Source organism: Neolamprologus brichardi, chromosome 7 (assembly GCF_056152115.1).
Source record: "Neolamprologus brichardi isolate AB-2024 chromosome 7, ASM5615211v1, whole genome shotgun sequence".
Classification (NCBI taxonomy): Eukaryota; Metazoa; Chordata; class Actinopteri; order Cichliformes; family Cichlidae; genus Neolamprologus; species Neolamprologus brichardi.
The window spans coordinates 17273858-17292494 of NC_142110.1; the positions used below are offsets into that span (position 1 = coordinate 17273858).

An 18637-nucleotide genomic window follows, 5' to 3' on the forward strand; every position below is an offset into this window, starting at 1 on the left:
ACAAAACAAAACGGGGGGGTCGTGTTCTGCATGAGTCTATTTAAAAGGTTTTCTCTGTATATCTAGACTGCTATGTTATGGTGGGCAGCTTCGCCTATATCGCTATCAAAGGTTACAGAACCTAACTAGTAACCTGGTTTGAGTACCTACTTCATTGTGATTTTTTTATTTTTACATGGAGTGGGACATTGCTCTAAGTCCATAGTTCACCCTTTGAGACACATGACAGCCTAGTTCCTTTGCACATCTGTTTGTTCCTCTCATTATGCTAAGAGCATGTGCAGTGCAAGTTCACACTGTGAGCTGAACAAAAACAAATATTTGATATGTTCCTTTATCTCGAAATAGCCTTTCTGCATACTGGACAAAGACACAGCTTCCTATTTTGAAGAGTGAAGCCAGTGCAGACGTGCTTCGAACCTGCATTCTTTTTAATGGCCACCTGGGGTGATAGCTGTGGTTCCAAAAAGACTTATGTTGCATTCCACATAACTTGGATCTTAGATGTCGGAACTCGGGCATGGCGTCAATCCCAAGTTAGCATATTCCAGAAAAAGCGAGAAAAAACAGTATTTATTTTTCCAGATATCACAATAAATACGGCATAATACTTACTTTTTACTTAAAAACACTACTGCACCTATCCATGGATACAGCCTGGTTTTACAGTTTTGCTACTGTTTATGGCCCATGCTACCATGTTGGATTGTTAACGTCAGGTTCAAATTTTGATTGGGAACTCAGAAATTCTGACTTCTCACATCTGACCATTGCAACATCTCCCTCTGTATAATCTGTAAATCTCTGAGCTTCTGTTCTGATATAGAATTTAAAAAAACAGCGTTAAACACTGATACGGCTTTACAGCTGTGTCTTCAGCCAACCTTTGGTTGCAACAACACAACATGCCAGGTTGGAAAAATTAAGATATGCAGCACTGACAGAAGTTGTGGCTTGTGACAGTGGATGCGACGCCAATCAAGTAAATATGCACACAGGCTGTGTCCCAATTCAGGGTCTGCACGCTTGAAGTACGCATTTTAAGTGTGATTACGTCACCGCCACGCGACGACGGCTGTCCCAATTCGAAGTGTACTTCAAATGCATACTCCAAATGCGCCGTCGATTTTCCCAAATATCAAGCGTGGTCCGGTGCACGCTTCGTGGTCCCATATATCCCACAATTCATGGGGCAGCGGTGGGTGTGGGTGTGGATAATTTTGCCGCAAAATACGACAGAAGGGAGCGGCCAAGAGTGAACTGTCAAAAGTAAGTACTGAATACGATGTCAGTTATTTATGTGCGAATGTTTAATAACAAAGAACATTAAAACATTGCCGACATGTGGCCAACAGCAAAGTTATGTGACATTAGTGAAGTTTGTGCATTCCTCTCTCTCTCTCTCTCTCTCTCTCTCTCTATATATATATATATATATATATATATATGTATATGTATATGTATATATGTGTGTGTGTGTGTGTAGTGTATATATATGTGTATGTATATATATATATGTATGTATGTGTATATATATATATATATATATATATATATATACATACATACATATATCATAATAATCTGACAATACTATAATATTGGCCATATTATATTTACATTACCACAGTGAGATGATTTTAGTCTCATGAACAACATTAGCTAATTGTTATTTACTAACTAATCTTGAAATGACTGTTCAGTACAGAAATGAAGCCCAACAATCATGTTTTAGTCCCGTGGTCTCGGTCTCAGATACTCAACTAATCAAAGTGATGTCAGAACAAAAATGAATGACCAAAAAAACATTTTTCTCCTTCATTTATGTCACACAATGCTGTATGAGACGTTTCTCGCGGTTAGTATCATGGTTGCTAGGCAACCTAAACAGCGCGACGAAGGCTAGACCGTCCTATTTCACAAGCCTATCACTTCCACACTTCTCGTACTTATAGTACGCACTGTACGTAGTACGCGTAGTGCGCGTACTTCAAGTGTGCAGACCCTGAATTGGGACACAGCCACAGGCCTAGAGGCCTATCTGTGACTTCTTCTTCTTCTTTGTGTTTAACGGCGGTTGGCAAAAAACGTAAAGGAGCATTACCGCCTCGTACTGTTCCGGAGTATGGTCAGACAGTGAGCTTACAATCTGTATCCAAAAAACAATACAACCCGCCCAAAAAAAGACCCCACACTTTTTCATAAACACCTATATCCTTCAGAAACCCCACCAGTTCCCTCACCTGTGCCCTACTACCCTCCAACACACTCTTCAGATTAAATTCCCCAATTCCCCGCTCCTTCAATCTATTCTGCAGAACTTTCCTCTCCACATCATAACCCTTGCACCGCAATATTACATGCTCTACCATCTCCTCCTCCTCCTGGCACACTCCACAAAGCCCTGTCTCATGTTCTCCTATCATCTGTAGTGTTTTATTTAATGCACAATGTCCCAGTCTAAGCCTGGTAATGACCACACTCTTCTCTCCTATTACCCCCTATACAACCTACACCCTGCCACCTCCTTCTTAAGATGATACAATTGCCTGCCCTTACTCCCTGAATCCCACCGCTTCTGCCACTCCTGAACAACCTGCCTCCAAACAATACCTTTTGCTTCAGATCTGCTGCTTTTAATTTCCATCTCAGTCCTATTTTTAGTCAATGCTCCTTTTGCCAACCTATCCACCTTTTCATTTCCACTGATTCCTACATGAGCTGGCACCCAAAGAAAGTGAATATTGCCACCACAACACCTTATTCTGCTTATAGTCTCCAGAATAGTATACAGCATACCCTGCTTTGTCTTCGAACAAAATGATTGTAGACTTGAAAGAACAGCTGCCGAGTCAGAACATACTACCACCTGCCTGATTTTTGAACACTCTACCCATTTCAATGCTACCAAAATTGCTACCATTTCAACCGTGTACACTGCCAGTCCATCCGAAGTGTGTCTGTTTATTTCAATATTTTTTGACGGAACTGCTATTCCAAACCCTGTACTCCCAGTATCTGGACTTTTAGCACCATCCATAAACACATGAATGCACTCAGGGTATTCATTCAAGCTGTGAAAATGTAATGCTGAAACAAGATCGACTCTTCCTTTCAATTTTCTCTTCAGATCTAGCAAGTACCAGTCCACAGGATGGGTCTCCAATAACCATGGAGGAACCACAGGGAACACTACTGCAGGACATATTTTAAGTTCATACACTTGACACTCCGTAGCCCACTGATTCCCCACTTTTCCAAAAGGATCCTTCTGACTTCTTCCATACTCCCAGCATTCCAAAAGTACCTCCTTTGTGGCATGTGCGTCACCATGACCACCAAGATGAACTCAGTAATTCACAGACACTTGCTTCCTCCTAAGATCTAGGGGCATTTCTCCCATCTCCACCTGTAGGGCACTGACTGGAGATGTTTTAAAAGCTCCACAGCACACTCTAAGGGCTTCCGATTGCAGAACATCCAAACGTCTCAACACAGAAGGAGCTGCTGAACCATATGCCACACACCCATAATCGAAGACCGATCTAATTAATGCCTGGTAAAGTCTTTTCAAAGCAGAAGAGCTCGCTCCCCAACCCCTCCCAGCTACACACTTCATAACATTAATAACTTTTTTGCATTTGGTTTCAATCTGGTCAATATGCTCCCTCCATGTCAGTCTTGAATCAAACACAACACCTAAGTACTTAAAAGAGCTCACTTTCCCAATTACTTCGTCATACAGTTTCAATATCAAAGTCTCACTCACTTTTCTTTTGGTAAAGAACATCATTTTTGTTTTTTCCACTGAAAACCTGAATCCCCAGTCAAATCCCCACTCAACCACCATATTTACAGCCTCCTGAACCTTGCCCACTAGGTGCTCAATATTTCTTCCTTTTTTCCATAACACACCATCATCAGCTAACAAAGACCTCCCAATTCCCTCAGGAACATCAGAAAAAACATCATTGATCATTGATTATAACAAAAAGCAGGGGACTAATCGCACTGCCCCGTGGCGTTCCATTTTCAACCGTGCACTGACTAGAAATTGTAGACCAAATTCGCACTTGGATCTTCCTACCAGATAAAAATGCTTGGATCCAATTGAATGTCCTGCCACCAATACCCAACTTATGCAACTTAATTAAAAGCCCATCCCTCCACAACATATCATATGCCTTTTCTATGTCAAAAACACTGCCAAAACAGACTCTTTATTGGCCTGCGCATTCCTAAAAACATTCTCAAGTCTAGCATCAGTTGTGTTCCGAGCTGTCCTGAAACCACTTTGGTAATTGGCTAAAGCCCCTTTTCTTTCCAGCTCAAAGGATAGTCTTGCCATTATCATACGTTCCATTAACTTGCACACATTTGATGTAAGAGCGATTGGTCTGTAGCTATCTGGTTTAGATAGATCCTTCCCGGGTTTTCTTATTGGCACAATAACAGCCTCCTTCCAAGTACTTGGGAGCTCACCCTTAATCCAAACTGTGTTAAGCAAACACAGCAGTTTTCACCATAACCTCCACTTTTTCCTGAGCTGTTACAAAGTTCTGTTGGCCTGAAGATAGAACTGGGTAATCCCATTCCCGCCGGTCACCTCCCATTTTTCTGACCATGCCCCAGACCTCCCCCACTGGAGTGGTTCTTCCTATTTTAGAACAGAACAACCTCCAACTGCTCCGCTTTGCTTGTCTCACTGTTATTCTGACCACTGCCACTGCTTTTCTGTATGCAATCAGAGCTTGTTAAGGGTTCTTTGGAGAAATTTAAACGCCTTGTTTCTTTCCTTTACAGCAATTCGACATTCCTCTGTCCACCATGGCACCAAAGTCCTACTTTCCTTGCCTTTACTGGTCAGGATTGAGGCCTTGGCGGCTACCATAAGTACTTCAATAAACTGATTATTCATTTGATCAACACTACCAGACTCAGCAACCTTGTCAATCGTTTCCTCACATAATTTTTGGAATTTTGTCCAGTCAGCCCTATGAAAACTCCACTTCTTATGCACCTCTCTTAGAGATACCAGTATCTTCCCTCCAGCATCACAGAAAACAGGATAATGGTCACTGCCTATGGTAGTGTCTGTTCTGATGGTCCACTGACTTATTCCTGCAAGGACAGTTGAGACTAGAGTTAAATCCAAAACTGACTCTGTTCCATTAACAACATTACATCTGGTCCCCCTACCATCATTCAGGCACACCAAATTGCATGTATCCATCAATTCCTCAATTACCTTACCATTTTTATCTGTGTGTGTGCCTCCCCACACTCTGCTATGGGCATTGAAATCCCCACACCAAATAATTCTACGACAGTCACTTCCTTCAATTGAACGAAGATGCGGCAGCTCCAATCTGGCGCAAGGATTGTAGAAATTCACAATAACATTTGGTTCATTCCTGTCCCAAACCTCAATAGCAATATACTCCAAATCATTGCCTTTACCCAGGAGTCTATATGGAATGTCTTGTTTGACAAACATTGCACACCCTCCCCCTCCACCACGGTCCCTGTCATTTCTTATTATCTTTTAACCATACAACACAAAATCCAAAGAAGATTTAAGCCAAGATTCCTGTACACAAATGACATCTGGTTTAACATCAAGTAGTTTGATGAAATGCTTCAACTCTTCGCCATTGACCAACAGACTCCTTGCATTCCATTGAAGAATAAGTACCACGATTACGTAAAAGAACGTCATGTTTCCTGACTTGACTGATAATTGAGGTTGTCCCTCACTTCTTCCCATGTCAGTCTTACTAACCCCAAGTGGTTAATTGCCGCCTTAACAATGAGCTGAATTTTCTCCTGCTAAGATCTCACATCAGCTGTGGTGTTTATCACTCCTGCAATGAATGTAACCAATGCCATCTTATCAATAACCATACTATTCGTGTTGATCCGGGTAACTCTTTGATCCCGAGATGCACCCTGTCCTGGGTTGACGTTGACCTGCTCACTCACTCTCATCACCCTCACTGCTTCAGCATAGGAGATCTTCTTCTCCATCCTCACTTTTTGAATATGATTTTCTTGTTTCATTCTCTCACATCCAGCATACGCAACACTGTGACTCCCACCACAACTACAACACTTTGGTTGAACTCCATCTCCACATTTCCCATATTCCTGATCTCCACCACACCGAGCACATCTCCTCTTTTCCTTACAGTTTTTCGCTAGGTGTCCAAACCTTTGACAGTTAAAGCACCTCAGAGGTTTTGGAACATAGGCTCGTACTGGATAACTAATGAAGCCCAAAACCACTTTCCTTCACAGATTTCCTTCTTCAAAGTGTATCAGGATACTTTCACTATCTACCTTAAATCCTTCTTTTGTTGCTTTCATTCTGACCACAGAAATCACATTTCCTCCTTTGATTTTGCTTTTCAGATCATACATTTTCACACTAATGGGCACCCCAGAAATTACCCCCTTGCATCCACTTGCCCAGCATTTTCTACTTTAAACTTCCCCAATTGTTTTAAGTTCAAAGCCTTGTTGAGCTGCTCTTCATTCACACATTACACAAGAAGATTTCCATCTGAGAGTACCTTAGCAGAAACTATGTCTCCCACTTTACTGTTAAGTTCAGCTGTCAACACGAACGGACTCAGTTTTTTAATATGGACTTGTGTTCTTTCATTGAATCTCAGAACAACAAACATTCTTGTTCTCTCTCTAGCTTCTAAAGAATCATCCCTACCACTACTGCTCCCACCTCTTTTACGCTTTTTGCTCCTCTGCTCACCTTGCACTTGCTCCAGAGGCATTTCCTCCTCTTCATCAAAATCAACATAGTCTTCCCAGCTGCCCACAGCTGACCCACTCACGGAACAGTCGTGCTCAACCGCCGCCAAGGGTGGACTGCCAACCAGGTTTGAATTTTTGGCATTGCTCCAACCAATTTTGCCAGCTTTTTTGCCACCTCCCTTACCAACAAAACACCCTCCAGCGCTCACAGTATCACAAGCGCTCCAGCAAGTCCAACTTTCGAAATCAATCTCACCTCCGCTGTTGCGACAACATTTCACCCACTCTATCTGTGACTTTCTGGCAGCACCCACTCATGAGGGAAGAATGAGTATTTCCCAACTGGCTGGAAGAAATCCTCCTTGTTAGCATATTGCTGTTGTCCCAGTTTGCATGGGAGTAACAGACGTGTCTATGGACACGTTGCAAACCAGTTGTGCCTTTTGAAACAAACTGGTGGCAGCACTGAGGCACAGCTTTCACTCTGAAGGTGAACCTTTTACATTTCTGGTTTTCGTTAAACTTTTCCAGGTTTTACTATCACTGGACTAGTAGTTTTCGCAGGGTTTTTTCCCCCAAATATTTGTAGTACATGAAAAACTAATGGCAACCATGGTTATGTTACTCACTCATTTTGGGTTGTACTGTATAAAACATGAATAATTTTGCCATTCGAAGTGCTAGAAAGTATATTGTCCAACATATTGTCATGAGCTAATGATTTGTGATTGACAAGTCATTAGCCAATGCAATTTCAGTCTGATCTGCCCCTCTTCATAACATAGGGTTTCAAAACAACAAAATGGCAAAAATGCTCATCACAAGGCTTCAAAATAAGACTTCACTAACCAGTTTGCAGCTGCAGGAGTAGCTACGTCTTTTATACTGCCTATGATCAACATATAATCAAAGACTGTTCTGAGCTGCTAGCCAATATAATAACCAGACTATAAAATAAGTGTGTTAATGGGTTTTTACACAGAAAGCAATTTGGTTGCCATGCATCACTTTGTCACAGAGGCTTCATTGCTAGTGGGCATTCAAGACTTTGGTTGCCTAGCCCTCTATTTTATTTACCACCGTGTCATATGACAACCTACATAGTATTACATTAGACCCTAGAAGTAGGCAGATGTTGCAAAAGCTTCATTGTTAGATATTGAATATAAAAAGCAGAGAAGCTGTATTAACCAGATGGAAACTTCCAAGGCTAAAATATGAAGCTAATGTTAAAATGGCCAAAGCTACAGTTCTTTTTGACCACTAGCTTGCTAGCTTCTCATACTTACAGAATCTCTACTGTAGTGCTAACATTACTACAGAAATACATCTTTACAGCCTGATACAAGCACAGTTATGGTCTCTGTACCTCATTTTCCCATATTGAAAATGTGAATTTTTGGTGATTCTTGATCTTGGGCTTAGAGTTTCAAGTCAAGCTACTGTTGACTGCAAATGTTTAAATGTTTAAAAAGAAAATCTTTAAGAATAATCTTCCCCCACGTTGCAACATTTGTGATTCAAGAGTTCTACAGGAAATAAACAGTCATATTGACTTCCTTTCTTGTGTTGATTTATTTTTTGTGTTCTGCTTGTCTTCTTAGACATGACAAATGGCTTGAAAACGGCCAGCAAATGCAGAGTTATGGCTAGTGATGTGCAGAAAAGCATCTATGCACGTTTTTCCAGGTAAGTAGCCATGACGGAATCTACATGGCTACAAGGAACAAACAGAAGCTTCATGATGAACCCAGCCTGCGAGTGGATAGGAGAATGACACAATTGGAGAGGCTATGCCTTTGTTATGACTGTCACTTGTACCTTGTTTAGCTAAGCTAATTGTGGAATGACAAATAAAGAAATGCTTGAAACACAGTATAAAAGCTGACCTCCAAGATCAAGATGCACTGATGTCTGATTACAGCACTCTGTAAAGGTAAGTGGCTTCTATAGAAGAAGCCTCGGAAACCATAACTTTGGAAAAACAGACCGTAACAAAGTCAAAAGATATTAAATATATATTGACAAATAACAATGCTTCTAGAAGAAAATTGTTTGGATAGATGAAACAAAATGAGAATCTTTTGATAAGTGAAATTCTGTTTTTGCTCACAGAAAATAATAAAGTAAAAATAAATGCACAGCATGGAGATGAAGAAAAGAAGAGTGATATCAGAAGTGTATCAGCTCGTTCTGAAGAAAGACATGCAGTGTCATAATCACAGGACATGGTTGCACAAACAGGATAATGACATGCATCTAAAAACAGACATGAAATAAGCAGAATCTCGCAGGCATTTGGCAAATGTGATCCATTAAGCCTGAGAGGAGGTGACAAGTGTTCTGAAGAAGACCCACACGATGGTGAGAAGTGTACATGTCTGATAAACGGCTTCAAAACACACTGCTGTGTGGTTGCTGATTGATGCTTATGGTTTGCTTGTTTAAGGAACAACAAGCACTGACAAACATACACTACCACAATGTGTGTGTGTGCTCATGGTCTTAAAGAAGACAAGAAGTGGAGGCCTTGTCATTGCAAGCTGATATAACGTTGCTTCTCCGTCACATCATCATTCATGATGGTTGGTGAATGATTGCACTGATGTAGCATTGTCTGGCAATGGTAAACACAAACACTGATAGCTAATTTGTAATTTCCATTTATATTACAATAGAAGCTCTGCCGTTAGATATAAAGTGCAAATATGAGAAGCTAGCAAGCGTGCTCACTTCAGCAAAAATCTTTCCAACACAGTTCACTTGGAGTCAGATCTTTTATTTCTTCAAATTTTGTTGATAATTTTTGTTTAACCTTGAATGCTTAAGGCCAAAAATCTTACATGTTGCACCTTGACTACAACCTCCTGTGTAAAAGATTTGCAGTGCTTAGTTGTTAGTGCTCAACCCAGCAGTCAAATATGGAGTTTCTAGGCATGACAAAAAGAGGAAGACTACAGCAAACGAGGACACGCAGAAGGTTGGTGTGACAGACGACGATGCTGGGGATACGATAGGATCGAGAGAGATGAAAGCTGAAAGAGGAAGTTTAATTTTTAATGCTTCAAGAGGGTGTCTCCAGAAAAACAAACAAACAAAAAAACTAAAATCTAAAAACATTGGTTAAATGACTTTTCCCTTTCCATTGAGGGGAAGTGGTAATTGGGTGGCTAATGGTCAGTCCTGTGGCCATACAAATAGCTACCAGAATGAACTCACCAATAACCACTGTTACCATGGATCATGAAATCCATCCCACAGTTAACCTGTTTACTTAACCTTATCTAACCTAGGAGTTGCAATTGAAATATAAAATAGCACTTAAGTGACATCATGAGTTAATGTGTCATGCTAGCTAAAGCTTGCCAAGCTAGCTCTAAACGGGCACATGCCATAAACAAATGAATAAAAAACAGTTCTTTACATGCGACATTATTGACAGCGATGTAAACCTTTTTTATTTGCTGGTTAAAGTCATTAGATCAGGGGTGTCAAACTCAAATACACAGTGGGCCAAAATTCAAAACTGGAACAAGGTCGTGGGCTAACCTTAATATTTATTGAAAAAAAAAATCTTCCTCCAGATTTAAGAATGAATCTCTTCTTATGGACTCAAACAAGTTTTGCTGAAAAACTGAATATGGAACAAGTAAAGCTTAATACTAAACAATATATATATATTAGCTGTATAATACCAGTAGGCCAGCTCTAATAATAATTTGGTATGGCTTCGCGGGCCAAATGTAATTAGGCTGCGGGCCAAATTTGAGTTTGACACCTATGTATTAGATAAAGTAGAGAAACTGAAAAAGGAAGCTAACATGGAAGAGTGAAAAACTGAGGTTGACTCCAGAAGTGATGCAATTCATGCTATGTTAATACACCAATTTGTAAAGGATTACAAAACATGTTTGCACTTCAGTACAAAAAACAATTTACACATTTTTATAAGTCATCCAACAGGATAATGGATTGACAGGTGTCATGTTATGATGTAAACAGATATTAGTCTCATATTTGTAAACTGTTTCTTACTTTTAAGAAACCCCTGATTAGACACAGTGTTAGCCAAAAGTTTCCTGGATGAGGAACCGAGGCAGAACAGTACACTGTATATTAACAATTTGTGCATTAGACACAGTTCAATAAATTGCATTTTTTGGGATACAGTGTGTGGAGAGATATTTGCAGACAGTGACACTAAGATGACAAACATCTGAAATATGGGAAAGTCTGGCTGTTCCTGATTGCATTATTGCTTTTGTGCTCAGCCGGTGTTGTGCCAAAACGTGATTTCCAATGTTTCCATGTTTTGTTTTGTTTTAAATCTTTGCTTATCGGCAGTAGTCAACAGGAGGTGTGACGGAGTTGTATAAAAAAAAGAAGGTAAAGGAATTATAGGTTTTTTGTTCTCTGTGTTCTACATTATAGTCAGTCAAAAGCTACAATCAAAAAACTGATTGCAGCTTCTACAATGTGTCAGGAATGTTCTTTCTGGCTCAAAATGACTCATAAGACTCCTAAGTATCTCATAAGATACGTTTGACAGAATATAGACCAACATTTTAAATATTTACGGGTTCTTTGTTTTTTGGCAAAAACCAGAATACACTTTCTATCACCACACTGGGATTTGGTGTACATCTTTGGTGGACTTTTCCATGTTGCATCACAAATAGCAACTTCTGCTTCCAAAAATGAAAAACACCAAGGCTTCAAAATAGGTCCAAAACCCATTGCTCTGTCCGTCTTTTATATACAGTCTATGCTTTGAATCCACATAATGGATTTTAAAAATGTGCTACACAAATAAATACATATGTCCTATTATTCTGCATTACTAAAGAACCACAACATCTACAATATATATTTATATTTATATATACATATATAAATGTGTGTGTGTCCTTTATTATTTTCATCTATCTGTTATAATCGTAACTCTTCGCCTACATATCCCAGAATTCCCCGGCGTTGTTTATTTAGGCTAAACCTCAGCTGCTTAGACTCTGCACAGGGTTGCACGGTGTGTGTGGTAGTACTCGTAGTAATGCAGTCCTTTCGATTTTTGTTGCTTTGCTTCAAAATGAAAACCATTCTCGGCTAAATCTTCGTTGCTGACAGAGACAAAAACAGGAACATGAAATGGAGATCACACGGGCCAGACCGTCCTTGTATGGAGAAATCGGTAAGTAGCTTAGAGTTGGTGACTAACAGTAACCAAGACAGCCGTTTCAATAAGGAGTCTGCCGGTTATTATCCCGATGATGCCAGCAGATCCTAGATTTATTAGCTTTTCATTTCGTGGAGACTGCCTTTCATCTTTCTTTGACGATGCTGATTAAGGCTAGCCTTAAGCCAGCATGGTATCTTAAACTGGTTGACGTTCATCTAAGAGCATGACGTCGCGCTTTAAGCTCGTTGCTGAAACCAGCAGGCATTGAACTGCCTGTTGTGCAACTGGTTCAGCAGTGGATCCATTATAACGCACACCTCACACCATGTAAGACAAATACATGTGCTATTCAGGTGGGTTGGGCCCTGCTGCACACGTGCAGAGCACTAGTGTCATTTGTGTTTAGGTTGTTGTGAGAAACTACTTTCTCCCACTTTGTCATGTTCCCAAACCTCTCCTCCTTTCCTGCGCATTTGTCATCACTTTATGTTATTTATATGGGTAACTCTATACAAAGTTGTCTTGACATGGGATTAAGAGCTGCATGTTTTATGAGGAGAAGAAACACTCTGGCTTTTCTTTTAGAAAGAAGTAGTATAAACGCTCATACCCCCCCTCCCTTGACTGTGAATAGATGCTCTTAGGTTTTGTTTGGTTTCACATCTTTGCAGCACACGGCCTTGGATTCTGGACAGACCGGTCAGCAGTGCACGAGGCTGCTGCACAAGGCAGGGCCTTCCAGTTGCAGCAGCTGATCGAGGGAGGTGCCGCAGTTAACATAGTGGCTGTGGACTCCATCACCCCCCTGCACGAGGCCTGTATACAGGGACAGGCCCAGTGTGTTAGACTGCTGCTGGATGCTGGCGCACAGGTGAGGAGGTTTTGTGGTGCTACCTGACTTCGGCACGTCACTAGAGAATCAAGCACAGTTGGTGGCTTAGGTGGTAGCTCAACATGGTGCATGTGTGCTGTCATTACGGCCCTGTCCTTCAGGTGGACGCTCGTAACATCGATGGTAGCACGCCGCTGTGTGATGCTTGTGCAGCTGGCAGTCTGGATTGCGTCAAGCTGCTGCTGGAGTATGGAGCAACTGTAAATCCTCCACTGTTCACCTTCTCACCTCTTCATGAAGCCTGCATGGGAGGTGTGTGTTTTCCAACACAACATTGTGCATAATCATAATTTAAGCGCATAGTCCGCAGAGGTCAGCAACTTTCTGCAGAGTCAATCGCTATAGACCTCCAAATTTCATGTGTCCTTCAGATTAGCTCAAGAACATGGTGTAGAGAGCTTCATGCAATGGTTTTCGACCCCAGTTGGGGGTCGGCCCTACCCGTTGCGACATGACTGCGCACCAGTGCGCAAACCAAGGTCCATAAAGACATGAATGAGCCAGTTTGATGTGGAAGAACTTGACTGGTCTGTACAGAGTCCTGACCTTAACATGATAAAAGGCATTTGGGAAGAATTCGAGTGGAGACTGTGAGCCAGGCTTTATGTGTCTCTCACAAATGCACTTCTGGAGGAATGGTCAAAAGTTCCCATAAACACCTAAACCTTAGGTGGGCTGACATTATATTAAACCCTATGGATTAGGAACGGGATGTAACTCGAATTCAAATTGGGTGTGAAGGCAGATGAACCAACCCTTTTGGCAAGATGGTCTCTCTAGTGGAGAAACAGTGCTGTTGTATTGTAACAGAGACCTTTATGGCTCCGGTGGTGAATACAATGGGAATCGGTGTACTTAAAGCTGTAGCTCCACCTGCACAAATCCTCTCCATTGTATTTAAAACAAAAAACAAAAAACTAGACGAGCAGGTTCGCCGACTCTCGCTGACCAGTGTTAAGACAGACGGTGATTGTGGGTGCAGCTTTGCAATGACGTAAATGTCAATGTGACTGAAACTGCATCCAGGCCCTGGGGCTTGGTGCTTGGTTTGTGACATACTCGCTTTACAATAATGACTACAAAAGTGACACAGATGTTTGTTTATTTATTTTTTTGTTCTTGTGGAATTTCCCAGTCCATCTGTCATAGAATCACCAAAGCTTCAGATAGCACACCACACAGCCCAAGTCAAAAAGACAACTGTATGCATGCACAGCTTCACCTGTTAAAGGTATATAGTTCATATGGATCAGAATGACTGGAACATGTAGGACAAAATTATTTGGAGAGCAGTCCTGGGGAAAAAAGTCTTTGTGCCGACCTTCAGGTTCTCTGTAGAAAGATGGAAGGATGCAGAACAAACCGCTTACAGACTGTGTCACCTTGAGTTTCACAACTATTTTCAGCTTAATATTTATAAAGGATTTTCAAGCTAGAGGATAAGTTCTTAAAGTCCAGCTGTGATTCTCTTAATGGCGTCACACATGGTTACAAATGCATTGAGAGGGATACCGAAAAGGACTATTTCTTCTGATACTAATAATTATTGCTGCTAAAATCCCAAATGTACCTACCTGCATCGCCAACATTTGCTCAACTGCAGAACTTTTTAGGTTTATACAACTGGAATTAGTTATTTTCTGTGTTTGTTTTTTTTGTAAATATCAGGGAATTCAGATTGTGTCCAGCTCATGATCGATCAAGGAGCTCACATGGAGGCCCATGACTGCCACTATGGGACACCGCTCCATGTAGCCTGTGCCAGGCAACATTATGACTGCGCCAAAACTCTCCTCAACGCAGGTGAGTCCAGAGGCCTGTACCACAAAGCAGGATTTGAGCTTATCAGGGCAATTTCAGGGTGGTTCACTTATTACCAGGTTATATTGCCATGCTAACTTAACCTGTGAACCTGAATTCTTTGAGAATAGCATCACATTAGTGGAAGATTCATCAATCAGACCTGTGTGCTCATATAGTAGGAGGGTCTCAATTTTGTAATTTGTACTTTATTTTATGGTATATCTTTTTTTGTTTCCCTGATGAATGTAATAAATTGGATTCACAAAATCTATAATGACTATAGATTATTGAATCCAACTTTATTTCTTGACATTTTTCCAGTTCTTTTTAAGGTTTTGTAGCTTTAGCAGTAATCTGTCGTTCTACAACAGAGCACCTCTTTGTACTTAGCCATCTGTAAAACACGGTGGAGGCTGTGTCATGGTTTGGGTTTGCATTTCAGCCAGTGTTGTTGGAGATTGTTTTGAACTTGATGGATTTATCAATGCAATAAATTACCATCAGATGTTTAGCTCACACAGCTACTTTGTTTGCTCTTGATGTTTTTTTACTTTAGTATAGTTGCCTCTCTGTAAAAATGAGCTGACTGGCTGCCTGTCCATGACAAGGTTCGTGTGACTGCATATCTTGTCGATATTAAGATTAAACGAATTCAAATCACTGAAAAAGATCTCTGGCGTTTCCTCTGCGCACCACGGCTGATGAAATTTACAGTTATGATGTACTATTCAGTCATCATGGATTAGAGATAATTTAGTGTGATATCCTGTCTTATCTGTGCTTCTTTAAAAAAAAAAAAGACTAATAAGCTGTTTTTAGAGCAGAAACAAAACATGCTGCATTACTTAGTAATGACAGCATTATTTTAACCCTGATATCATAGCTTGTTCCATAATAAAATCTCTTGTACATATAACATGTTAATGGATGTATGTAACTCTCAGTCTAAAACTTAAAATGGCATGGCATGCAGGGTACCGGCATTTTTAAACTTTTTCTGAATAAGACGAAAAATAATTTTCTGTACAGTCAAGTTTTACCTTCACAGCTTAACCACAAACAGGACACGTCATCTAAACATCTAAACACAGGAAGTTGACTTCTCTTCGTTGTTATGCGTAGCACTTTAGACTTTGAGCGTGGACCTCGTCTTTCAGTATCCTCCACTAATAATTGTATCAGTGGATCCATCCACAGTTTCACTGTTCCAACGTCTGTCAGTAGTAGCAGCTACAAGCATACCCCACTGCAGCCATTACCAGGATATATGTATATATATATATATTTTTTTTTTTACTGTAATATTTGGTGTCAAATATATTTCTTGCTGTATAAAGTGATTATGATGTTTATAATTTCTATTAAAAACACAACCTTGGGCATCAGCAGCACTTTCCTCACTCTTAGAAGTTTGTTTTTTTTTTTTTGAAAGGGGCAAACGTGAATGCTGCCAAGCTCCACGAGACAGCTCTTCATCACGCAGCCAAGGCAAAAAACACAGATTTGATTAAGTTGCTTGTGGAGTTTGGGGGGAATGTGTACGCCACGGATAACCTGAACAAGAAACCTATCCACTACACCACTCTGGGATCCCCATCGTATCTCTGCCTCGAGTTCTTTGAGAGTGAGTATCCACCTAGAGTACATCCTGTTTATTTTAGTCCATCAAGAACACTAGTGACGCATAACTTGAGATGGCTTTTTCTGTCTTAGATAACCCCCTGAGTTTACAGCAGATCAGCAGGGTGGCAGTGAGGAGGATTCTCGGCACAAGAGCGCATAAAGTTGTTTCTAGGCTGGACTTGCCTAATCGTATCATAAGCTTCCTGTCTTACATTCCGGCTCCAGTCATTGAAATTTAATCGCTGGTTGCAACGGCTGTTCCTGTGGCCCTTTCTTCTGAAAATCATGTGACAGGATGTTTGAGCTGATAGTGATACCACACAGATGTCTTAACATTTCCCAAACTAGATGGGTGTATAGATTTTTATTTAATTTAATTTTTTTCAGTTAAATATGATGACTTTTTGTCTAAGCAAACTGAAAATGTGATTTTTTTTTTTTTCTTTAAAGGTCATAGCTACAGCAACAAATTATTCTGACAAACGGAAAGAAAACCCTGCAGTATTTAGCCTTGATGTTTGACGTAGTTGGCAAACTTTAGCCTCTGCATCAAATGAATGTTAGGTCAAATGTTTTTGTTTTTTTAATGCCCTTTTCCTCTAATTTGCTCCACCCAATACCGAGAAAAATCTCAGCACCTTCTAGTGTTTAGGGCTTTGTTCCTTGGTAGGTTGTGCACAATTTAGGCGAGGAATTTGCTGCTCTGTGCGAAGACCGAAAGATTAATTTTTGCCTTTTAAGGCCATGCACAGCAAGTGTCAACCTTACACAGGGGGTTTCCATATTTTAGATCTCCTTTCAGAACTGTGGTGTGTGCCGACTTGTCTGGCACACTCCCGGTGTGTATTTGTTGCAACAGGCCAAGTTCCACCTTTTTAATATCCATTATTAGTAGTTTTGATTTCATGTACTCTCCCCCCCATACTGATACCAAGTCCTGAATTGGTATCAGTATCGGAGTGCACCTGTGTGTATTCAGAGGCTTTGGCAGCACCACTCATCATTTCACATTTCTTGGAATAATTTGTGTTGATATAACACCGTTTGCTTTGTGGAGTTTGAGATGACAAGAAAATACTTGTCCAAGTATGTGTGAATGTAAGTTTGAAAACCAAAAAAAACTAAAACCCTGCAATATCCCGTAATACTACATTAACTGTTTTGGCAACATGTGGTTTGATTACTAGGACTGCATATGAATATGAATTTGTATATATTCTGTAAGTATTTATTTTTAATGTAAATTTGTACATAATACAGATGGTTCTACCTCTATCAAATCTGTGTAAATAAATACCAGATGACTACCACATGAATTTAAAAATAACTTGTTTGTTGTTTTAATTGGACTTCAAGCTTCAATCAAAACTGTTTTAGATTTACAAGGTACTTCATTTCCTTTGGAATTGACAGACTGCGTGAAATGAATGGAAAGTTCCACTGGAAAAAAACATCGACCTAAAAAACATCCACTTAAAAAAAACAACAACAAAAAAACCCTATAGTTCCCTAATGGGTTTGGGAACCAAGCTTCACCAGTTGGCAATGCTTAGCTGGAAATGATCTGAAATTGCGTTTTCAGGAACTAATATTGTGAAAGGGTATATATAGATTGCATCTTTCAGTCACAAAGCAGACTCAAGTACATCATTGGTATCTTAACATGGAAACTTTTTGAAAGACAAGTATTTTCTTAATGGCAGTTTATTGGTTTCTGTGCAAAACTGTTTAAAATGGGCTCAACCAAAACACGTCCTTTCAAAATGGCACAACTGCAAATAAACAACGTGTAGGTGGTTGGACAGCAATAGTTCGAATAGCACCCTATCCCTTTAAGTCAGTCAGACTCTAGGGTGGGACAAAAATTGAATGATTAAATGTGACCATAAAGCACAAAGCAAAAGTCCTCTCTGCAGCCCTTCTGAATGGTTGCTCTGATAACATGATTTTCATTCTGGTGAAGACTAGAAAAGCAGCTAATGCCTGAAATGAACCTGAAACCTACACCTACACTCAGACAATAAAAGCATTCATTATGCCTGACTTGCACTAAAGCATGCCTGAACATGAGCTTGTGTTACAGAGCAGCATGGGTAACAAGTACAAAGCAGCTAATATTCACTGTAAAATCCTTTTTTTTTTTTTTTTTTTAAACCAACTGTTTTACAGCAAAGATTAGTACAAATACAAAGTATGTTCTCTGTGGACTGAGCCAAAAACTCAGCTGGTGTAGTTAAAACTTGCTTGGTGGAATGTTTGGTCGTCAGTGATAAACAAATATATATTGCTAACAACAAAGATGACATGTGAACGTTCATCTGGAGGATGTAAAAACTAGAACAATTGCCGTGAGATGGGGAGATGTTAGCAAC

At 40.2% G+C, this 18637-nt stretch overlaps 1 protein-coding gene across 1 annotated transcript; it reads left to right on the forward strand.

The window, feature by feature from the left end:
- The first annotated feature begins 11744 nt into the window (after positions 1-11744).
- asb13b (ankyrin repeat and SOCS box containing 13b) lies at positions 11745-17592 on the forward strand. Its single transcript, XM_087843230.1, has 6 exons — positions 11745-11959; positions 12619-12818; positions 12941-13091; positions 14508-14642; positions 16075-16266; positions 16356-17592. The coding sequence occupies exons 1-6, from the start codon at positions 11917-11919 to the stop codon at positions 16502-16504; spliced, it is 870 nt and encodes a 289-aa protein (XP_087699356.1). The 5' UTR covers positions 11745-11916; the 3' UTR covers positions 16505-17592.
- The last annotated feature ends 1045 nt before the right edge of the window (positions 17593-18637 follow it).